Genomic DNA, 19,525 nt, shown 5'->3' on the forward strand with positions numbered 1-19,525 from the left:
TCAAGTCATCACATATAAGTTACAGTGTTTTAAAATTGCTTACACACTGAAAATTGTACTTGAGACACACTAAACACAGTTCTGTCATGATACGTGCAGTGAAAATGAAGCGAGAACTCAAGTGCAGGGAAATGGTGGTTTTAATTATAAAAGAAAACAAAACCGAAACATAAATTACCCCGAGGGGAAAAACAGACCAACAGAGCAATGCAAAAACGAGGACTAGAACACACAAGACTTACTGCACCAAGAACATATGACAACGTGGCCGAACAGGACTGCAAACACCAGGATCATTTAAAGGAGACAAACGAGGAGGAACCAGGTGTACACACTGAGACAATTAGGGAATAACAAGGAGGGCGGGGTCAAACAATCAACCGGGGAACACATGGAACAATCACAACACAACCCCATGTGCTCAGACAAGACAGTGACATCTGGTGGCCAACCAGGGCACACCCACAGGATACGTGACACTACCCCCCAACAAAGGAGCAGCTCCCAGATGCTCCACCTGCAACACTAAGACGACACAAAAACATGAAAAATGAAAATACAAAATGTCAAGAAGGGAGGTGGGCAAGAGACGGATCAGGGGGAGGGATGGTGGGCCAGGCCCGTGCAGAGGCAGGGGGCCCGCAGACCAAGGCAGAGCAGGAGACCAGAACAGATCCGGAGGGACGGACCAGGGGGTTTCCGGCCCAACAGGAACCCCAGCGCACGGCCAGGGTGGGGCCGGAGGGACAAGCCAGGCAGTGAGTTTACGAACGGCCTCTGTGGCCGTGACAGGGCAGACAGTGAGCTCAGGAACGGCCTCTGGCAGGGTAGGGAGCTCGAGTGGAGCCTGCAGGGCGAGAAGTTCGGGTAGAGCAGGCAAGGCGAGGAGCTCGGGTGGCGCCGGCAGGGCAAGGAGTCTGGGTGGCGCCGGCAGGGCAAGGCGCTTGGGTGGCGCCGGCAGGGCAAGGCGCTTGGGTGGCGCCGGCAGGCCAAGGAGTATGGGTGGCGCCGGCAGGGCGAGGCGCTTGGGTGGCGCCGGCAGGCCAAGGAGTATGGGTGGCGCCGGCAGGGCGAGGCGCTTGGGTGGCGCCGGCAGGGCGAGGCGCTTGGGTGGCGCCGGCAGGGCGAGGAGCTTGGGTGGCGCCGGCAGGGCGAGGAGCTTGGGTGGCTCTGGCACGACCTCCTGGCCAGCAGTGAGCTCCTGGGTAGCCTCCTGGCCTTGTGCAGTGAAAATGAAGCGAGAACTCAAGTGCAGGGAAATGGTGGTTTTAATTATAAAAGAAAACAAACCAGAAACATAAATTACCCCGAGGGGAAAAACAGACCAACAGAGCAATGCAAAAACGAGGACTAGAACACACAAGACTTACTGCACCAAGAACATATGACAACGTGGCCGAACAGGACTGCAAACACCAGGATCATTTAAAGGAGACAAACGAGGAGGAACCAGGTGTACACACTGAGACAATTAGGGAATAACAAGGAGGGCGGGGTCAAACAATCAACCGGGGAACACATGGAACAATCACAACACAACCCCATGTGCTCAGACAAGACAGTGACATCTGGTGGCCAACCAGGGCACACCCACAGGATACGTGACAAGTTCTGTACATTAGACACATCTTTCAAAACTAACAGCTCGTGTGCTTCATTTTGGAAACACTGTCTATTAAATGCTATTAGATACCTACATAATTTGTTCCCTTATAGTCGTGGGGTAGTCGTGGCCTGATGGTTAGAGAGTCGGACTTGTAATCCAAAGGTTGCAGGTTCGAGTCTCGGGCCGGCAGGGATTGTAGGTGGGGGGGAGTGAATGTCCAGCTCTCTCTCCACCCTCAATACCACGACTGAGGTGCCCTTGAGCAAGGCACCGAACCCCCTGCAGCATAAATGGCTGCCCACTGCTCCGGGTGTGTGTGTGTTCACTGCTGTGTGTGTGTGTGCACGTTGGATGGGTTAATAGCAGAGCACAAATTCCGAGTATGGGTCACCATACTTGGCTGTATGTCACTTCACTTATGATTAAGTAACTGAATGTCAGGTGTGTTTTGGTGTTGTATGAAAGTAAATTGTAAAAAATCTTTTGAAATTGAATTGTGAAATATTATCTGATGTGTATGCTAGTATATGTATGACATGTGATAGGTTGTCTCAGGGTTTCCTGTTATGATTGTTATATTTTAACCCAAACCAAAGGAGAACAACAGTGATCTGTTCTCCATTCTTTTCTTCTTCTGTTTTAATTTTTTTTTCTGCATGTGAATTTCTTTGTAAAACTACCGTTTTAAAGGCTAGCTGTAAACATTAGTTACTATTTACTGTACAATAAGTGCAAATTATGAAAGTATGTGTTACTATTATTTACACAGTTCTTTGAACTGACAGTTTCTGCACCCCATTCTATTGTAGTATGGTATCATAGTATGTAATATGACAAAATCTTCAGTGTATGATCGTTACAGTACATAGGCCAAGGTCTGTTATATTTCCAGTAGGCTTCTGTAATTGCAAATGTAATGGTTTTTAGGTTTTTAATCATGGTTTTTAATCACTCCTCAAGTGGACTTTACACTTAAGTTCTTCGGGGTCATATAGACCCTAAACATTTACATAATGGAAATGTTTGCATAAGGAAATATACATTTTTTAATATAATAAACTATATATCATTTTTTTAAATTTACTTATTAACTATGCATTTATGCTGTTTTTGTGGACATATATATATATTTTTTTTACCTATTTACTGCACAATTACTCAACTACGCCATAAATTGGCTTATGAAATATTTATTTTTTATGAAAAAAATAACTTAAATGATGACCTAAATTAAATATAAAAGGTTTCTAGATATTGGCCAATGTGTTCAGGATAGAATACTGCCATCTGCAGGTTAGAGGAAAAACTTTAGGGGAATTACAGTTAAAGAAAGAAAGTGTATTATCATTTTCAATTTCATGTCTCTCTTGAGTGAAGATGACACACAGCACTATGACTGCAGTCAGCAGAAGAACACAAGAACACTGATCTTCACACAATCACTTCCAGAAGATGAACAAACATTATTCTCTTTATTCATTTTGCACAGCACACAAACACTGAAAACATGTAATTAAATGCATTCTTAACATGAGTACCTGTGCGTTCAGATGATTGGATTCTCGTTGTTTCTGTCCGTGGTCTCTTCTATAACATTTCTTCAAAGTCATTTTCATAGATATAATTGATGCTTTTCTCATGTTCTTTGTGCATTTCCCCTTTTCTATATTTTCATTCACTTTCTGTCAGTTTGACTGTTGTTAAGATGCCAATAAACTAACCCTAGTTTCTCTCCTGGAGTAGACTGTGCTGTGTTCCTCATCTGTGTTTGTGTGGCCAGTATTTATGCAGTTAAGGAACTGTTAAGGAACTGTTTTTGTGTAAATGTTTTAAGTATTTTTGCATAAAAGGAACTTCAACTCTCTGCAGAAGGACACTGGAAATAGTTCATTGTTTCAACAATGTTTATTGTGTTCATTTAAATGAGGATCACATGCCTTTCACAGATTGACTCAGTTCAAACAGTTATATCCTTAGACACATCTTTCAAAATCAACAGCTCTTATATTTAATTTAGGAAATTCAGTGATTTGAGAAACACATCCATTTTTCACCCTTGCATTTCTGTTTACAGTACTTTGTAAAAATATACTGAATATGCAAGTCAATCTTATTTCTTCACTCTTCAAGATTCAAGAGTTTTATTTGTCACATACACAATTATACAGAGTATAACCAGCAGTGAAATGTAGGTCAGGTCCGCTCCAAGGACAGTGCAATTATAAAGTATACAAATATTAAGAGAAGAAAAGTAGGAAAAATAAAATAAAAGAATAAAATAAAATAAAAGATAAGATAAAAAATATAAATATAAATGTAGGTCGGTATGTTGTTGACTTAAATAGTAATATAAGAGGAATGTGCAAAAATAATGTGCAAAAAAGTTGTACAGGGTATTTAAATAGCAGCAATATGAGGTAGAGAAAATTATGAATAGCTTATTGATATGGTGATATTTACATGGAGTCATGTGATGTTATGACACAGAGTTAGAGTTTAGGAGCCTGATGGCCTGGGGGAAGAAGCTCCTCCTAAGTCTCTCAGTTTTTGCCATCAGGCTACGGAAGCGCTTACCAGATGGAAGCAAAGTGAATAGACGGTTACCAGGGTGATTAGAGTCCTTGAAGATTTTAACAGCTCTATTTTTGCAGCGTTTGAGGTAGATGTCCTGCAGAGAGGGGAGAGCAGACCCTGAGATGCGCTCAGCTAAGCGCACAACTCTCTGTAGAGCTTTGCAGTCCTGATTGGAGCTGTTTCCATACCACACTGAGATGTACTGAGTCAATACACTTTCTATGGTCCCTGAATAGAAAGTTTTCAGGATTGCTGGTGAGACCCTGAATTTCCTAAGCTGTCGCATGGTACAGTCTTTGCCTGGCTTTCTTGACCTGTGTTTGGATGTGTGTAGTCCAAGTCAGGTTCTCAGAGATGTTTACACCGAGGTACTTGAAGCTACTCACCCTCTTCACAGGGGTCCCACTGATCATAAGAGGAGTGTAGGGCTGCTGCTGTCTCTTCCTAAAGTCCATGATCAGCTCTTTAGTTTTGCACACATTCAGAGAGAGACAGTTGTCCTGGCACCATGATGTGAGACTCTCTACCTCATCCAAGTATGCGGTCTCATCGTTGTTGGAGATGAGGCCCAGAACCACAGTATCATCAGCGAATTTGACAATAGATGTGGAGCTGTGAGAGGACACGCAGTCATGCGTGTAGAGAGAGTAGAGCAGGGGACTCAGGACACAGCCCTGTGGGGCTCCTATGTTCAGAGTGATGGAGTTTGAGGTGAACTGGCCAACTTTCACCACTTGAGGTCTGCCGGTGAGGAAGTCTTGAATCCAGTCACAGAGTGAGGAGTTTAGGCCGAGGTCTGTGAGTTTAGATGCCAGCTTGATGGGGACTATAGTGTTGAAAGCTGAGCTATAGTCAATGAATAGCAGCCTTACATAATTCCCATTGTTGCTGTCCAAGTGTGTGAGGGAAGAGTGGAGAACGTGAGAAATGGCATCGTCCGTGGATCTGTTTGGGCGATAGGCAAACTGAAGAGGGTCCAGAGTATCAGGGATGGAGGAGCAAATGTGGCTCTTTTCAAGTCTCTCAAAAACCTTCATGACTATAGATGTGAGGGCAACTGGGCAATAGTCATTCAGGCAAGAGGGTTTATTGTTCTTTGGCACAGGGATAATGATGGATTTTTTTAATGAGGTGGAAACCACGGAGGTAGCAAGGGACTCATTAAAGATAGACGTGAACAAACCAGCGAGCTGATCGGCACAGGACCTCAGAACACGGCCGGTTATCCCATCAGGTCCGGCTGCTTTCCTGACGTTCACTCTCTTTAGCGCCCTCCGAATCCTCCGACACGGTGATTACAGGATCATCGCTGCTCTGCCTGCTGCTTCCTGACGCGCTGATCGGCAGAGATGCGCCGCCACCATCGAAGCGGCCGTAGAAGATGTTTAACTCGTCGGCCAACAACGGATCTGCTCTCACCTCCGCGGAGGATTTGTTTCCGAAGTCACAGATGGTCCTCAGTCCCTGCCACATCCGTCGAGAGTCGTTGAGCTGGAAATGAGACTCAATTCTCTCTCTGTATCTGTGTTTAGCGGCTCTTACTGCACGACGGAGAGCATAGCACGATGCTTTGTACTCGCTCGTATTCCCAGACAGAAGAGCCTCATTGTAAGCTGCAGTGCGTGTGTTAACCGCGGCACGGATTGTTCTGTCCACCCACGGTTTCTGATTGGAGAATGTCCTTATCGTTATTGTTTCTGTAGCTTGCTCGGTTAGCGTGTTTACGAAGCTTAATGCTACATCCGTGAACTCGCTGACGTCAGAAGAACTCGCCCGGAACATGTCCCAGTCGACGTCATCAAGCGCCGCCTGCAGCATAGTCTCTGAGTGGGAGGACCAGCGCGTCACTACTCTCTGCACCGGAGGTTCCTGAACGAGCCTTTGTTTGTATCCCGGTGTTAGAAAAATGGCGGCATGGTCCGATTTGCCAAAAGCCGGTAGTGAGCGGGCTTTGTAGGCATCCTTGAACTGAGTGTAGCAATGATCCAGTGTGTTTGGTCCTCTAGTAGGACAGGATACGTGTTGATGGACGTTCGGCATGACCTGTCTGAGGTTGGCTTTGTTACAGTCCCCCACGATGATGAAGGCAGCGTCAGGATGTTTGTTAATGTAGCCGCTGAGCACATCGTGAAGTTTAGACAAAGCCAAGCCGGTGTCCGCCTGTGGTGGAATGTACACAGCAGTAACAATGATCGATGAAAACTCCCGGGGCAGATAAAATGGGCGGCAAATAATGGAAAGATGTTCCAGATGAGGCGAGCAGGAACGTGACAGAATGGAGATATTCCTGGGATCACACCATTTCTTGTTGATCATGAAACATACTCCTCCACCCCTGGATTTACCGGCCTCTGCTGTTCTGTCCGTCCGAAAGACAGAGAAGTTATCACTCGGCATTACAGCAGTGTCCGGGGCCGAGGACGAAAGCCACTTTTCTGACAAACAAAGGATGTTACAGTCCCTTATGTCCCGTTGGAAACTAATCCTGGCTCTAAGATCGTCCATCTTATTCTCCAAGGATTGGACATTAGCGAGGAGAATTCTTGGAAGAGGAGGACTGTGAGCCCTTTTCCTGAGTCTGACTCGAATTCCAGTGCGCTTCCCGCGGTGTTTCTTGATCCGTCGCCTCGGGGGGGTGTTGTTTATCTCCGTGTTCCGAAGAATCTCCAGAGGCCACGCAGGATTCGTGGATAAAGTGTCCTGAAGCAGGTTGGTGTAGCGGTTTCCAATGTCCAAAAGTGTTTCTATGTTGTAGGTGATCAGTGCCGACGTGAGATGTGTAAAAAGAGAGAAAGTAAAAAAGAAAGTTGTAGCAAAATCTCAGCGGAGCGACCCGAACGGCGTCCGAACACAGCGGCGCCATGTTGTATTAAGGAAAAAAAGGAACTCTTAGGAAAACTCTTAGGAAAAAAAGTACTAAAGCTGTCACTAGGGCGGTACCTTTTCAAAATGTACATTTTGTACCTTTTAGGTATTACTATTTTAGAGAAAAGGAGCCATATTTTCAGTAAGCTCAGTTGAAAGCATTTCTGATATAATGTTGATTATCACACAAATTAATTTTCACTTGTCGTCCAATGAAAGGGACCAATGCATAAGTGTAAAAAAAAAATTGCACAAGACATAAACAGTATGCAAGTTAAGATGATTGTAAATGTGAAATATCATTTGCTAACATTAACAAAATTGAGTGTGCCTTTTAAAGCATGTGGAATTACACAAAATGATTAGCGTGTTCATAAAGCCACAGCAGAACTATTGTACACCTCCAAGCAAAATTTATGAACAAATCCATGTTTTGAAAGAATCGGATGAGCCCATTCATAAAGAAAGCAATAACTTTATTCCTGAATGAATCAGCCGTTTGAACAAATCAAATGAATGAATGTCTCAGTGACTCTTTAAGACATTTACCACCACTTGTGGGCAGTTTTAGTTTAGTTTATAATTTCCTAAAATAGTTTCATATTTTCATTATTAAAAACACTATTAAGGGATAGTTCAGCTAAACATTATAATTGATGATTTACTCACTTTTATCTTGTTTCAAACATGGACATTTTGGACATAAAAGAAGATATTTTAAAGAATGTTGGTATCTTTTACAATGGGTTTGGATCCTTTAAAAGAAAAGAAAAGAAAAATGCATTGAAAGTGCTTCATTCTAACTTTCCAATTCATCTATGCCTTTAATGTTTATCAAGTTGTCAGTGTTTGTCAATGTCAAAGGTTTAAACTTGACAAAGATGTGTATTTTATCATAACCGTAATCATGATGTTTGCACTGTAACTATGACATATCACTTTATAGGCTACCCATGAAAAATGCTTACAAACCAAACCTGGGATGAATTAAACCCAATATTAATTCTGCAGAGATTCTCACAAAATCACTTTCACAGACTTTTAAATGAAATGTTCCCTCCTGGTGGAATGACCTGCACAACTCGATCAATTAGCCATCTTCAAGAATCAGCTAAAAACACATCTCTTCCATCTTTATTTGACCCTCTAACTCTAGCTCTCTATTCTAATTCTATTCTTAAAAGAAAAACTAACACTTCCTAATCGTTTTAAATTCTATCAATTTGTTTTCTTTTTATTTATTATACATTTAACAAAAATGGCCTCTAACACTAGCTTGCTCTTTTCTTTTTCTATTCTATCTGTTTTCTTTTTATTTATTATATAATTTAAAGCTGCAGTCCGTAACTTTTTTGTATTAAAAATGATCCGAAAATCAATATTTGAGAAAGTACATAACCAGCTAGTGTTCAAAACTATCGCCTTACTATAGCCTGATTCACAATGGTTAGCTAATAATAATGTTTTCTAATTTGAGTGGTACGGGTAGGTTTTCCTGGGAGATTCGAGCATAGCACTGCATCATTACGTCACGTCTGTAAACATAAAGAAGTTGTCCCGGCTAGTGGGCTATCGCACGTGCGGATGCTTCAGGTGGTGGCTCTTTTATAGCCTTTACTCACAGCAGCTAGAATAATTAAATGTATCATTTTGAAGGCGGATTGTGATCCAGAAAGGATTATGTGTTTATGTAACACGTGTGAATTAAATTATATTCCAGTTTTGCTTCTGATTACAGATAGCCTGGGATTACACAAGATGTGTATTTGAAAGAAAACCAGTTCGAAGAGAGCATAGTTTGCTTTTTGGGTTAAAATAATGTCTTAATATGAATGTGACAATTAGAGATTAGACTGTACAGAAATTTAAATCTACACGCTAATACACACTATACTCATAGTCACGCAATACTGATGTTGTTAACATTAATAATTTGAGAATAAAGTAGAATAATAATACTTTGCACGGTTTGATGTGATATGAGCTAAACGATCGTTTGATTTAATCACCACTGGTAGCGTGATTTATTGTAATGCTTTTTTCTTCAGTTGGACAGAACAAATGTGCCAGACTTGTTACTTACTTGTTCAAATGACAATATACGGTGAAAATTCTGATTTGGCCCATATATTCCAAGATATAGGCTATAATCTGTGATTACTGTGTTTGATTCACACCGGTGCGGACGGTAACTAACAGCTACACGTTCACCTCAAAGCATTAGATTCAGAGTACAGACAACGTAAATAAAGATAATTCCGCATCTGGCTGCAATACCAGGTTTTCAACAGAGAGGGCGACAAAAAGGCAAAACCTACGGACTGCAGCTTTAAAAAAAGAAAACAAACCTTGCTACATGTGCTGTGTTAAGCTAACTGAGACTTGTTATAGCACTTGCATATTATTTTGTTGATTTTGATTCCTTCCATTGTTCTCATTTGTAAGTCGCTTTGGATAAAAACATCTGCTAAATTACTAAATGTAAATATATTTATTGCAAATTGACCATAAACAAGTAGTATAAAAGCATTACAAACAAGTCGTGTTGCATTCCAAGTCTTCTGAAGCCATACAATGTCTTTATGTGAAGAAGAGAGTAAAACATAAGGTTTTAATCACTGAAAATTATCCTTTAACGCGCTCACATCTCATTCAAAAAGATACTCCTGTCCCATAGCATGACGCAATCATCACGAGACACAGTAGAGTCAATAGCATTTCACAACCAAAGCTGACGTAAGACTTCTTCTGGCAGCATTTTTGGAATTTGCACACAGACTGCAGCACACAGGATGAGCTTTACCGCGCACGGAGATAGCGATCACGTCTATTCCTCTCACAAATCAATGGTTTTGCCTTGGAAGACTTGGAATATTAATACTTTTGAATAAATTATGACACTAGTTGGATCTGCCTGTTATATCTTGTGTTTTATTGACAAATGGTAGGTTTAGGGGCAGGGGTTGGGTTACGTGCTCATAAATGTTGTGACGAGCGACCCGAAGTGTCATCAGCGTCGCCCTGGAAACAAGCGAGGAACACCTGCCCATCCTCATCACAGGCTGATCGGTCACATCTGCGACTCATCAGGCGGAGGCTACATAAGCCACGCAAGCCCCACACACAGAGAGACTACTCCATGAGACCAAGCACTAACTCACCCTCTCATTTCTCCCACAGACAGCAGCGTGTGACCGACCAGCCCCACTGGAACACTACACGGATTCACTGCACTGGGAAAGGAGGAAGAGAGCACCCACAAGGACCCTTTTCCCCCTTTGTTGCACTTCACTCCTTCTCAATAAAGCCACCCTTCGGAGCATTTAACCTGCCTTCCCTGTCATGTGATTCCTCACCCCGTTACAATGTGTAAATAGTGTAATATAAATAAAACTGTTGTGACTGTTTACATTGAAAAATCACACCCCAATATATATGTAATAATGTCAATATTATTACCCAATATATAATTTAATCATGATGATAAAATTCCCAGTACCTTTCGCGTCGGCATAATGATGCCAAGGGTTTCTTATTTAAAGCAACTGAGGACCCTGCATATGGAAAAATTATGCTAAAGTGGTACCCTGTGTGTCTAAAAGTAACACTAAGAGGTCCTGACCACGTGTCAATATGTGACGAGTTGGGAGTGAGAATGTGTTGGACTCTGAAAAGAACTAAAAATACTCCATTTTCGATCGTACAGATAATAATAATCATTTGAAACTGCAAAGGGTCTACTTTTATTTTTGTAGTCATAATAACAACCAAACAAATAGTCTCTGATAAAGTAATCTGCATGAAACCAACGCGATGTCCAGTTTTTCCCGTCTAAGCTCATTATCTCTAATGTAACCGTGACCACGCAAGGCTCAGCTTTTTTTTTTCAAGTTCATCTTAGCTACTTTTCATTTTTGGAGAAGACACGTCGAATAACTGAGGATTTACCTCATGATGCAACGCGCGGCTTCATCCAGTGGAAGAGATAATTTACACGAGTAAGATAACCTGCATTAGTTGTTATTGTGATGTAACTTGTACACATTTCACTAGTTAGACTTTTCCCAAACTATAATTCCTGACTACATGTATGAAATCAAGTGAAGCATATTAAAATATGTATCATTTCATTGCATTTAAATGCCTCACAAAGCCATCTATTTATTTTAATCTATTTTAATGTTCTATATATTTTTGTTTTGGTAGCAAAAACTCTAGTTTAGCACATCCAGTTCTCAAAAATCTTGTGAACAAATGTTCTGTATGTTTTATGGCCTTATTTCAGTAACTTAAAATAGTTTTCACTAACCACACATAAACATTGCTTTCTCAAAAACACAAACATGTACTTTCTTGCTGCTCACATATTATTGTAGCCCAGTTTGTGCTGATTACAGTGAAATCAAACTTTAGACATTAATATGTTTTTAAGATACTGAAAAAGGCTGAAATGTCAAAACTTCTCCAGGGTCCCAAAACCCCCTCAGACCCCAGAGAGTTAAGTACTGGAGTGACTTGCAATGACTGGTGATGTATAACTGAATAATGTGCAAATAATAACTGAAGACTGGAATCCCACTTATATGGCAGAATACTCTGTGATTTCTGGTTGAATTAAACACTTCTGGAGTCCCATTTTGAACATTTTGTATGTCTTCCTAATGAAACACTCCTGACTCGACTCATCCGGTCATTAGAAGAAACTCCAGCACATGAAATGGGTGTCTGACAAAGGAAATATTCAAAATGTGCAGTTGTAGGCATTTGCTAGGTACAAAGTTGAGAAATACTGCTTTAGATGAGAAGTTATTACAAGTTTTGTACTGTTGAACTTGTGTCAAAAAGGTGTGTGATGTTTCTATGGCAGTATAAACTGTGAAATCCTCTTCTCGCAGATCCATTGATAAGCTCTATTACAGTCAACATCAAGCCACCCTACTAAATTAAGCCACTCTTGTGGAGGTTTAGCCACAGTCACAGCACAGTTCTCTCTTCTTCCTCCATTTGGCTCTGTTGTTTGTCCATTGAACGCCCAGAAGCTGAAAGTACAGGTCAGCATTAGATGATCAGTGTTGCTTTCTGTGTGATATGATACTGACTGTGAGAATCATTTATTACATAATAATCAGTTCAGTTCAGTGATTTCTCACCCAGAGGTCAGTGTGCTGCCATCAACCCATTTCCAGCTGCCCTCTACATCAATGTCAGTCAGACCAATATAAACTATAGCAGCACCAGACATGTTCTGAACAAAATCCTGAGAAAAAGAAACAGTTCATGAATAGACACACTTCATCTGATCATCTCTCATTTAGCTGCTAAACACTATAAACACACATAAAACTGCTTTTCACTCACTTGTTCCTGTCTGTTGTTTATGCTGATCAGATCTGCTCCTCTCTGTGTACAGTATCTTCTGCTCTCAGTCCAATTCTTCATCTCATTGGACTTGTAGTAAAAACTGGATTGATAGAAAGTCCATCCATCTGTTAACAGAACCAGCTCAGCTGTCAGCTTTTTATTCCCATTTACACTCATCTGTCTGTATCTTATAACAGATAAAATAATCATATATTGTGTGCACAGGAAGTTACAGAGACCACAACCCATCTCATGGTTTTTTAAATGTCTGCTGTATAGCAAATAACTACATAGACGATAGAAACTTTACCATAAATCTGAAGTTCATTTCTCAGCTGCTCTCTCGCATTGATCAGGTTTGTGTTCTTGAGCATTAGCTGCTCTCTCTCATTGGTCAGGTTTGTGTTCTTGAGCATTAGCTGCTCTCTCTCATTGGTCAGGTTTGTGTTCTTGAGTTTTAGCTGCTCTCTCTCACTGGTCAGGTTTTCATTCTTGGATATGAACTGTTGTCTCTCTTGAGTGAAGATGACACACAGCACTATGACTGCCGTCAGCAGAAGAACACACAGCAGAACCAAACACACTGCAGCTGCTCTGGAGCTTCTGATCCTCACTGAATCACTTCCTGAAAATGACAGCCATTATAGTAGTCTATTTTCTTCTCCATTTCTCCATCCAATTTCCATCAGCTTTCATGAGTAAATGCATTAGTAATTAATCTCAGTTACCTGTGTGTTGAGGTGTTTGGGTTTTCGTTGTTTGGGTGTCAAAGTCCTCTTTGTCTTTATGTTTCATATCTCTTACAGCCTCGGCACTCACATAGATATCAACCATCTTCTCTATTCTGTCTTCTGAGTCCATTATCGAACCTTTATCCATACCATCATTCACATGCCCAGACATATTCCACGGTTTGGATAGCTACAACCTTTTAATGTTGAAGCATAAATTTTAAGCATTAAACAAAGCTATAAGTCATATCTAACTAACTAATATCTCTCCTACCTCGTTGTACTCAAGATGTGTCTGTGTTTTTGTGATAATGGTTCTTGTTTTAATGCAAAAAGGAACTTGTAACATGTAGGAAATTAACACAAATGTCACAATCTTCTGTGATTGGATTGGTGAACTTAAAGGAGTGACTTCTTCTGTGTAACTGTGCAACAGCTTTTAATAGAACATTTATTTGCTATTAAAATTTATTTTTACTTTTAACATTAGAATCAAACTTGGAATTTAGCTATCTTATGAGAATCCTGAAATATCAATTCAGAAATTATTATGTTGTGAGGTGAGATGACACTTTTCTCTCTCTCTCTCAGGATATCTATTAGTATCTGGGGGAAAATATACTTTGCAAACTGCACAACTTCTCATTTCATTGTCAGAGTTTCAAGCACCGAAGACAGATGAACTCAAATTATAATTTTGGGAAAGCAAATGCTCTTAATTTCTCTTTTATTCAATTGCTCACTGGCATGTGACTCGTGGGTTCATTTAAATGAAACAGATATTGAACGCACACAGTGTCAGATATTCTTCTATATTACAGAATGGTTCTAACTACTGGCTGTCAAGATGCTTCATCGTGGTCGCTTTGTTCTGCGACTTCAGAAAAGCCAAACTCAGCAGGCAAGTCAGCTAAAACTATTATGTTGCTAAGTTGTCAGACAACTTTTCCCTCCTCCCCACCTGAGATTTTAATTGTTGGAGCTACTGCAGCGACGTGACAGAAGTCATTTTGTGGTCAATTATGTTTGTATGCAAAAGACAGGCCCAACAATTAACATATCACTGAAAAGCATTGTTCTACACTTCCCAGTCGTTAAAGGTAATCTTCCTGAAAATGCATTCTTTGCTTCAGTCATCGGCTTCATATGGGTTATATGTCTCTTAAGGAGATACAGTGAAAATTGTTATTTATTTATTTTTATAAATGAAACATATCTGAATGTATTTAAACAACATACATATAATTAAGTTTTTGGTCGTTTAATGCCCCCAACCCCGTTTGATAAAGAATGCCAAAAACTAAGAAAAAAAATACGATAATTATCAAATAAAAAACACAGAGACACTGCAAACCAACAAACACGAGCCACATTTCAACAAACCCTGCTCAACACATATCAACAAAAGTCACTGCTAATACAGAAGAAAGCTGATCACATGAAAATAAAGCTCAACAAGATTGAAGAGGCAATCGATCAAAATTATGGAATCATTTAGATAAATCCAAAGAAGCTAAACACATTCCCATCCACGACCCAAACATCTGGACTGAACATTTTGGAAAACTCTATTCACAAAATGAACCAACCCTTACCCAAAAAATATCTGACCTCCCAATTACATGACCCAGAATTCACCACCAAATTAAATGGCTAAACGATTTAGACAAACCCATATCATTAAATGAACTAATATACAAAATGAAATCCCTAATAAATAAAAAATTCTGTGGCTTGGATGGAATATCCAAAACTGAAACACAGCAGCTCCAAATTGAAAGATGCTATTCTGAAATTATTCAATCTCGTATTAAAATCAGGACACTTTCCTGAAATCTGGAAAAATAATCTAATAACTCCAATTTTTAAACAAGATGAGAAGGACAACTCAAACAATTATAGAGGCATCGCAGTCAGCAGTAACCTTGGAAAACTCTATTATTAGAGTTTATATACTCTATTATGCTCTATTATTAATGACCAACCCAGTCTCACGGCAGTTCCTGATATAGTCACAAAATTAAATCTATTGATTCGTGTTCGTGGACACAAATTTCCCTCTTTTTTCGTGTCACTCAGCACGACTTTCCATCTAATGTATTTTAATTGGAAATATTTTCGTGCCTTCCGCCACGTGTTTCTTTTTGCCACTGGGTACCACAGACGCTGTATTTTTTTCTGATTTGTTATTCTATTTATATATACTGTATATATATTCAAGCACTATTACTCAACATTTAATCAGGAGATTTTATTCTTCTTTTTATTGCTTTATATTCAGTAAGCTACTCCCTTGCGGTCACTTATACTATAACTTTAACGTTACATTTATATACAAATATACGAGACTGCGTTAATTAAGAGACACACACATTTATTGCAGTATAGAAATGATAAAATATATTTTCTGCCTTATTCTCTGATTAAAAAAAAAAAAATGGGGGAAAAGATTACATTTGGCATTTCTGCCAGCATTACCCATGATCCTCAGCCTCCAGAGCCAGGCCGCGGCCGTGGGTGAATTCTTCTCTTTGTGCTCAAACCACCGTACAGGTAATGTCACGGTTCACTCATTCATTGCTTCCTCCTTGTTCCGTATTATTGTTATGTGTGTGTGTGTGTGTGTGTGTGTGTGGTTGCGTGTGGGGGCGTGGCCAAGCCATCACCGCTCACTACACTCAGCTGAGCCTCGTTAGCGGTGCCAGCTGCAGCTCTTCAACACACCTATAAATACTCACCAGTTTCTCCTCTCATTGTCAGATCATTGTGGGTGCCTTCCTGTGCTGTTTCTAGTGCCTGTTCCTGCTACATTCTCATCCGTTCCGCTGTCTGGTGTTTTAGTTGATGTCCCGTGTCGGTGTGGCTGTGTTCCTTGTTCGTGTCTGGATATTCACTCACCATCTACGGATCCGACTCTTCACCTCCATCCTGCTGTGTAGTCCATCAGGTCCCTGCGTCACTCATCATCATTACATTCCTGTTTGTGTTTCCATCTGACGAACAATAAACTCTGTTTTCACCCGCAACTTGCTTCCTCATCACTCCCGGGTCATGACAGAACGATCTGACCATGCCATGGAAGCAGCGGGCGCCTCAGCCACTTCACTAGAGGCATTCATTACTCAAAGCATCGACAGGATGAATTCTCAGGAGGCGAGCCCAGGGGTAGACGATAAGGGAAATTTGCCACTGGCCCTCCGGGCCAGTGTCTTTTGAAGTTCACTGGCCCAGGTCAACGCATCGGGTATTGATCCCAATAATCACGAAAAAGAACAGTTTGCTTGAACAACATGAATAGCATTTTTTTTTTTTAAGGTAGGTTTAGTGCAAAGTGCAGCAAAACTGTGCAAAAACATGAAACAAGTGCAAATAAACCTATTGCATAGGATTCATTCTCCGTAGTCACACAGCAATTCATTATATTATGTTCATACCATAGGTTTCATACACGTTAACTTTTCTCTAACTTACTTGTCTGCATATGTGGGCATTGATCTGCAGAGCTCACAGTAAACCTCTTTTTTTTCTTGATCGTAGCCCAGCTAGGGGTGAGCGATATGGGAACAATATCATATCACGATTGTTTTTTAGAAATATCACGGTTTTATCACGATTCTTTGTCATGTTGGTTTTACAAGTTGTCTGAGCATTACAGCCAAACTAGAAAGACAAAGCCTTTCAAGGTAAAAAAAAAAAAAAAAAAGACATGGCAGATATTTAGGCCAAAGTGGGCGAAGATAAAAATCTTTGTCATCATTCTATCTTTCTTATTAAAAAATAAGAACAAAGATACACATTACAAAGACACATAATATACAAATAAAACAAACAGTGCTTTATTTTCAGGTACAATAGGTGTATTTAGCAGAGCATTCAATGAACAAATATAAAAATAAAACACTAGATAGACTGATTCCTAAAGCAACTGTATTAAAGATTTTCAGTCAAGAATAGTGAGTGATTTTTCTCTTTGCGTTTTGTTAACGTTAAATGAATAGTTCCCCCAAAAATAAATATTCTGTCATCTGTCTGTCAATTCTGTCATGATGTTTTATTTTTATACCATAATTTTCTCAAAAGTTGTTTTAAACCTGAATGAGTTTCTTTCTTCTGCTGAACATAAATGCTATTTTGAAGAAGGTGGAAAACCAAACAGTTGCTGGTCCACAGTGACTTCCATAGGATTTTTCTTTCCTTTTATCAAAGTCAATGTAGACCAGCAACTGTTTGGTTACCCTCATTCTTCAAAATATCTTCTTTTGTGTTCAGCACAAGAAATTAATAGAGGTTTGGGACAACATGTGAGTGAGTAAATAATGACAGAAATTAAATTTTAGGGTGAAATATCCCTTTAATGACAGTCGACAGCATGTTTAGTGTCCTGTCCCTTTAAGAGCTGCACGCATCTAACATACAGGCACGCATCCGTTTCTCTCTTAACTATTTACTTTCATTTTAGAGATAACCAACTGAGTCTGTATGTAAACCTGGTGTGTTTTGACAGTATTAGCACAAAAGATAAGTTAGTTGAGTAATCAGGCGCTGTTAGACAGGCTTTTTAGTGCGCGTGCTTCAGGTGTATGTGCTCAGAAAAAGCGCACGTCAGACCAGCGCGGGAATGAAACATTTAACCAGCAAGGCTTGTGTGCAAATAATGTACTTTTGCAATCGCGAATAAGTGCAGTGTCCTGTCAGAGTAACTCTACTGCTGTATATCGTGTTGTACAGTATATAGAGACTGAGGCACCAGAACTGTATTTGATATAATGTGTGCTGTAGCACGATACTACGATATTTCTTCAAAAGCAGATCGTGGAGACATTTTTATCGTCCACGATCAAAAATCGTCATATCGCACACCCCTAAGCCCAGCCAATTCCAGCGGTCAATTTTCTCTGCCTTTTCTTTTAGTATTCCCTTTCGCTTTCCCTCAATTCCTCTGGTGATTTTCTCTTCCTTGCCTTCTCTTTTTTTACCCGGCGTTTGGCCGGGTGATGGGGGTTTCAGAAACATGTAGCCTAGCTTAATAGTAGCTGGTAGGTAGGTAGGTGCTGAGCAGCAGTGTGCAGTTTGCGCGCGTAACCGCGGGAGCGAGCAAGGCGGTGCAGACGTCACGGAGCGCATAAACCGCTGCATCTGTAACTGTCGGGATCACGTAACGTGTTAGCGGTGGTTACCGAGACGATTTAACAGAAATCAAAACACAGAACCACAGGTAATTAATGTGAAATTAGACTTTTTTTAATCGAGGCATTATTTTTACTGGCCCCACCGGGCTAGTGGTTGGAGCGATCTGGTGGCCCTGACAGTTTTAAAAGCACGTCCGGGCCAATTATATTGTCGACCCCAGGAGCCTGAGTAACACGGGTCGTGCTATTCAGGCTCTAGTGACGCAGGTGTCCGAGCTCACCCAGCAATTTCAACAGCTGCGAGTTCCCACTGCGCCACCCACGCCGCCAGTTCCTCCCATTCCATCTGAGTTCCCCTTCCAGCCGGAGCCTCGGCTGCCCGTTCCCGAACCTTACGCCGGAGAACCCAGGTTTTGTAGGGCCTTCCTCACACGGTGTTCCATACACTTCGCTCTGCAACCCAGAACATACAGCACTGAACAGAGCAAGGTGGCGTTCGTTATGACACTACTGACTGGAAGGGCGGCACTATGGGGAACAGTGCCTGAACAGTTCCAGGCACTGTCCGAGGAAATGAAGCGGGTTTTCGAACGTGCCGTCGCCGGAAGAGAGGCAGCCAGAATTCTAGCCGATCTCCGCCAGGGTGAAAGATCGGTAGCTGATTATTCCATCGAGTTCCGGACCCTGGCGGCGGAGTGTCGTTGGAATGAGGAGGCGCAGTGGGACATGTTCCTGCATGGGCTGGCTGACCGCGTCCAGAGAGAGATCTACGTCCTGGACCTCCCCACCACACTCAATGAACTGATTGACTTGGCCTTAAGAGTGGACGCACGACTCTCTAGAGTGGAACGACGCGTCCCGGCCAACTGAGTCCCTGGTGGGTTTGAGAGTCAACGAGTCAACGACGGGGACATGGTCAGCCCTACCTACAATCCCGAACACATGCAGATAGGGCGGGCTCGGCTTTCCCGGGAGGAGAAGGAGAGGCGGAGATCCCAGGGCCTCTGCCTGTATTGTGGGGGGGCAGGACACTTTTTGAACAGATGCCCAGTAAAAGACCAAGCCCGTTAGTAAATGTGAGGCTACTATCGGGTGGGATCTCCGCAGAGAAGACCTCATCTACATCATCGACCCTCCTCCCGGTAAGACTGAGATGGGCTACACAATCCTTCGACTGTCAGGCCCTACTTGATTCCAGGGCGGAAGGTAATTTCATGGACCATACGTTTGTACTTAAGCTTCAGATCCCCATCAAGCCT

The 19,525-nt window shown here is 41.4% G+C and overlaps 1 protein-coding gene across 1 annotated transcript; it reads right to left on the reverse strand.

Annotated features, from left to right (window-relative positions):
- Positions 1-10,769: 10,769 nt before the first annotated feature.
- LOC306846001 (uncharacterized protein) lies at positions 10,770-13,450 on the reverse strand. The gene is made up of 5 exons (XM_079379040.1): positions 13,135-13,450; positions 12,717-13,031; positions 12,404-12,531; positions 12,196-12,302; positions 10,770-12,084 (listed from the first exon to the last, which is right to left on the reverse strand). The coding sequence occupies exons 1-5, from the start codon at positions 13,307-13,309 to the stop codon at positions 11,904-11,906; spliced, it is 906 nt and encodes a 301-aa protein (XP_079235166.1). The 5' UTR covers positions 13,310-13,450; the 3' UTR covers positions 10,770-11,903.
- Between the last annotated feature and the right edge of the window lie 6,075 nt (positions 13,451-19,525).

The sequence above is a fragment of the Barbus barbus genome (genome assembly GCF_936440315.1).
Source record: "Barbus barbus genome assembly, chromosome: 3".
NCBI lineage: Eukaryota > Metazoa > Chordata > Actinopteri > Cypriniformes > Cyprinidae > Barbus > Barbus barbus.